This window comes from Antennarius striatus, chromosome 11 (genome assembly GCF_040054535.1).
Source record: "Antennarius striatus isolate MH-2024 chromosome 11, ASM4005453v1, whole genome shotgun sequence".
NCBI classification, from domain to species: Eukaryota; Metazoa; Chordata; class Actinopteri; order Lophiiformes; family Antennariidae; genus Antennarius; species Antennarius striatus.
In genome coordinates this window covers 13890670-13896153 of record NC_090786.1, presented here as the reverse complement: position 1 = coordinate 13896153, position 5484 = coordinate 13890670, and the positions used below count along the sequence as shown (strand labels likewise).

Sequence of the window (5484 nt, the reverse complement as noted above, 5' to 3'; positions counted from 1 at the left end):
ATATTATTTCTCATCATTCTATTAATTGATAACCATTGAAGCTTTGGCATAAGATACATCTTTACCCATTGACATTTCATTGCGTTGCATCATTTTATTTTCCTCCACACATTCTTATCCCAGTCTTATCACAGTATTGTGATGTTTAGAATTCAAAACAATGCTTGCAAAATAAACTGATGAGCACAGGATGCCAAATGCATTTAAAAAGCCAATATACTACAATCAACTAGTATAGTCAGTTTCTGCATGAATACACAGCACTTCAAGGTGTTCAAGGTGAAATTTATTTTGTGGAATAACAGAGACGTAGAAAACCAATAACTCACAATAGCATTGCAGGTGATAAATTCAGATGTCTCAGCCAGAGCAGGTAATATTTTAAAGGATTGATTGATTGCTCAAGGCAATGCCTATGAGACAGAAACCAGGCAAACTCTGATTGATTCTGAAAGCACTGCAAAGAGACAGGTTCATGTTGTGTTGTTCAAGACAAAATCATCCACCTGAAAGCTCATTAACCCAAATTCAATACTCACAATATTTCAAGACAGCAATATTTATAGTATGTATCTAGCTCTTGCTAGGAATTCCTATCAACATAGTGAGAAAAAATTAAGTTACACTATAAACAACATAGCATCTAAAATCTATTTGAGTTAAGAAATCAGTAATGTTAATGACACAATTAATAAGATCAGAGAATAACAACGCAACTACTCTTCTGTGGAAGTGGAATTTTGTTTCTCTCTCTTCTTCTCAGCATCCTGCAAAACAAAAGAAATTCAAGTATTATAATTTAATCCAAGAATTATGTCTTTTCAATTGGCTTCCTATTTATGTACTTACCATATTTTACTGATAACAGCCAGAGGCATTAATACAACAACTCCAACAAAGAGCAAAGCTGCAAAACCATAGAGTATATAATCTGAAGAGACAAAATAAATCAACATTTTTGTGTTAAAACATGTACTAATGTTCATCTATTTATTTAGTAGCAATACTCTCTCTTTTCTTCAAGGGACATTTTTACAGAGACTTGTATGAAAACATCACAAGTTGGTCACAGTGTTGACACAAACTGTTCATTCACAATCACACCTCTGGCCAGTTTCCTGTTTAGAGTCACTACTTGGCCGTGAGGTGCTTGGAAACTTACCGTGTGACCAAGAGTGATCTTGTTCAGATTCATTGGTTTTAGGCGGCATAGAAAGACCACTGCTGATTTTCCAAGACATTGCTAAAACAAAAATATATTGCTTTGAGTTTTTTTTACAATAAAGACATTAAATTAGGAAACTTCTTCAAACTTGTACTTACTAAAATGTGATCTGTTATGAAATATATCACGAATAATGTTACACGTCACTAGATCATCATTGTGCACTCCTTGACAAGTACACGGGTAGTGAAGTGATGAGCCAAGAGTGGTCATGAAAGCCTTTTTACATTCAGGCTTTGCACCGAGGATAAGAGCTGGATCCATTTGGCTGAAACATTCATCTTTTAGGAAACCACTCTCACTGCATTGTGCTTCATCAGGGCTCCAGCATTTGTTTCGAAGAGTTTTTAACTTGTCTCTGGTGAGTGAGAGAGGGAGAAAGATGTATAATAATGTCACCAACAACACAACAAGTGTTACCTCAAGTAAACACAAATCCATCCGATGCATTAGAGTAACAGTTCTTATAAGCAAATAATATGAATCTAACATTCTCAAAATCTGATCACAAAAAGGAAGATATTTTAGACCCGCAATCAAATTGCAGTGAGTTACAAGTGATTTCATACTTCTAGCCTGCATTCTAAAAGCACCATATGTTGCTGTAATTGGTTTTCTAATTCCCTATTCAGCTGCACAGAACATGCTGAGTGCTTAGAGATTAACATCTATGCATCGCAATGCACTTAGGCTAAAACTGTAACTCAATTCATAACTACTATTACAAGAAAAGGTTGAAGTTTATATCAGCAGTGATTAACATTGACAAAACGTTTCCAAATAACCGGTTCGACTGCAAGTTCTAGTAATTCCTGCATGCATTATCACCTGGGCTTAGCGCTGAAACCTGTAGTAAACATCACATTCATGGAACAACATGGGCAGCTACTAAGCTAAAAAAAAAAAGACGCATTCTTCAAATGAATCGCCATTGACTGCAGGCCCATAAACATTGTTGAAAATCTTAATGCTAAAATTTTCAATGTAAATCTTTGGCCATTAAGTTAAAATTGACATGTTGCTGTATGATACTATTTCAGAAAGTTACAATAATTTCCTCTATAGCACTGCTGTCATGTCAAACAAGCTGCAATTCAACATAAAACTACGCACCTGCAGGTATTGTCTTCAACACACTGCTTGAATGTATCCTGGCAGATCCAGGTCTTGTGCCCACATGTGCGACTATGAAGAGCAGCTTTGATCTGCATGCAGTTTTTATTTGAAGCCTCACACTCACACATGACCAACATCTCTGCCACATTGTGTGGCATGAAGTCAAAGAACTGCTGGGTTACTTTCTGACAGAGGTCATCATCACAATGATCTTCTGTACATGCCTGAAGGACATGTACAAGGTACTTGTTACAAACTGCATCACTGACACAAACTGCCATTTGGTCTAAGCAGGATCCACCACCACTGTGCACTGCAAAAAAAAAAAAATGCAGTGAGGGAGTTTTGTGATTGCAGACAAGAGCATTTTAATTATAATATAAAACACCAGTTTAATCATAACAAAATAATTGCCATAGCCAATTAAGCTGCTTGACTGCCAGTCCATCACTGTTCTCCTCCTCTTCTGAGGCACTGTAAAATAATGAAATACATAAACGGATTCTTTAGCAAATGCTTATGAAGCACAGTCTGTTGATCATAACAGAAATGATAATTCACATGATACACCTGGTCACCTTTAGTAAACAATAATGTAATTTCAATTGCTTATCTCAGAGACTACTGAGAATACTGCACCTGGCTTTCGGTGGCATTGTGCGACCAGTGTTTGTATGGAATCACAAAGCTCCTCCTCCCAGGAACACACACATCCTTGCAGGGAGGGGAATTGGTCCATTGCTGTCTGGATGGTCATGTTACAGACCTCTGAGCCTTTTATTTGGCACCCTTCATCTTAAATAACACAAACACAAGGGGGAAGCAGAAAAACAGGAATTTCCACAGCCAATTGAAGTCTTTGTTCCACTAGTGGATTCAATTTCACCACAGACTTAGGCCTATATATAAAGCCAGCTGACAGCTTGTTTGATAGCTTTTTTTTAAATCATCATTTAGTTAGCTATATAAACTTTGCTCCAGGCTATTGGCTTGGTTATCACATTTAAGCCACACTGCAAAGGTATAATTAAATTATATAACCTCATGCTCTTAGCCACGAAAGAAAATGTCTTAAACCACTAAGAAGAGCACTATGCTCCAATCAACCATTGAATAAATCTAAATTTATGTAATTTTTATTTACCCCAAGAGATGTCGTCGTAAAATGCCTGCCTATTCTTGCATAAATTTGACAAGAAAGTATCCATGGGAACCAAACAATCGGGAAAAGGAGAAGACATGCTAATACTGACAATCCAAGGAAGAACAATCCCTGAAAGACACATTGAAATTATTACTGCATAAATATATAATTTAATGACATTTAGTTCTAAACTAAAATTAAAAAACAAAGATTTTTTGGTTGATTGCATTTAAATTAAGCATTACATGTTATATGTTTTAGTTTAAAGACTGACATCACTGATAACATCAACAACATTACAAAGAACTCAAATTTTACTGACAAAAAGCTGAGATGTTAATGATATTTTACTCACCAAACATGAGTGTGGCTTCCAGCTGAATCGGTGGCATGTTGGATGTTGTGAAGCTTGATGTAACTGAGGCTCTCCTGCAGCTAAGGTCTTTCTGCATGGTGTCAACACTGCCCGGGATACACCACCCACAGTCAACAGGGCACAACGGATTTATTGGAAGCAGGGCTGTGATCAATGGAATAAAATTACACAAGCGAGTAGAGAACAAACCAAATATTTTTTACCTGCATGTAGTGTGTGACTTCACTGGGAATGAATTAGCAAGTGTTTGTAATAATAATATTTTAAGCGTTTATTAACAGTCTCCTGTTGATAAACTCCTTTTATGTGAACCAAAATACTACTGGCTATTGGTCCTACTGTTTTTAGCCTATGTTATTATTTGAAGTTCTACTTTTACATAGAATCTTTATGTTGACAGACTGAAACAGCAGAAAATTAGCAGTATAGATGGATACTTTATTTATGAAAATGTTCAGAGTAAATAAGCAGTTTTAAAGCACACTACAACAGAAACTTTAGCCTTGAATCAAGGCAAAATCGCATTAAGCTGTTTCCAAATGAATGATTGAATAGAAAAACACACATAAACAAAATAATAAAAATAAATAAGTGACATCATCCATTAACTTCAGTTTACCTAGAAGTTCAGGTGGTGTTTTTCCAGTTGATAGAATTTGACTTTAAGAAAGTACTGTACATCTTATATATCCTGTTATTTAGAGTTCACTGTGATCTACTGATTTAAGTGTATCTAACTGTCATAAAAATATCATATCATACTATCACTAAATACAAATAACAAACACAGTGGCAGCCAAAGAAGAGTTTAAATACATTAACTGAGTAATTATATTTAAAGACACAAAATAAAAAGTAATAATAAAGCTTGAGTGTAAAACAAGGAAATGATAAAAGAACAGGCACAAAGAGGCAGTCAAAATTATACAAACACTGTCAAAGGGGGTGAAAACACTGAAAATCCTCTTTAAATTCAATTCAAGAAAATATGAAATAACAGCTTTAGAATTTTTCCAGAATGGATTTTAAAAAAAATCCTCACAATACGGCATCATGTTTCAAAGCCCTTGAAAGAAGCATCCTGGTTGCATCCTGGGCAGATATAATTAATCACAAGTGGTTTTACACTTAATGATAAACATTCTAAAACTCACTCTTCCAAAATAATGACAACATCAAACTAACATATGTGATAATCAGCAACAATCAATAAATATTGGCCAAATGTTTGCACAAGGATATTAAAAAGAAAGACAAATAAGGTGCACATCAATGCTGAAAGTTATTTCATACACTTTACACTATGTAACAATGTTTTTTTTCAACTATATCTTTTGTAAAAATAATCCAACATCTACACTTTTTGAATCCAACAGAGAAGGAATTCTGACAAACTACCAATTTATAAGAATGAATGGACATCTTCTTCTTTCTTCTTTTCCTTTCGGCTTTTCCCTTCAAGAGTCTCCACAGCGAATCAGTTGCCTCCATCTAACCCTGTCTTCTGCATCCTCTTCTCTCACACCAACTACCTCCATGTCCTCTTTCACTACATAGGAGTGAATGGACATAAATGAGGATATCTTACAATAAAATCAAAGTAATTCTGCCTGAGATGTCTTG

General features: G+C 35.2%; 1 protein-coding gene across 1 annotated transcript; it reads right to left on the bottom strand.

Moving 5' to 3' along the window:
• Positions 1-301: 301 nt before the first annotated feature.
• Positions 302-3906, bottom strand: gfral (GDNF family receptor alpha like). The gene is given in 9 exon segments (XM_068328121.1): positions 302-767; positions 850-931; positions 1163-1243; positions 1324-1583; positions 2339-2628; positions 2631-2815; positions 2981-3136; positions 3486-3614; positions 3841-3906. Coding segments are annotated over 9 exon segments (1290 nt in total). The 5' UTR covers positions 3878-3906; the 3' UTR covers positions 302-697.
• Between the last annotated feature and the right edge of the window lie 1578 nt (positions 3907-5484).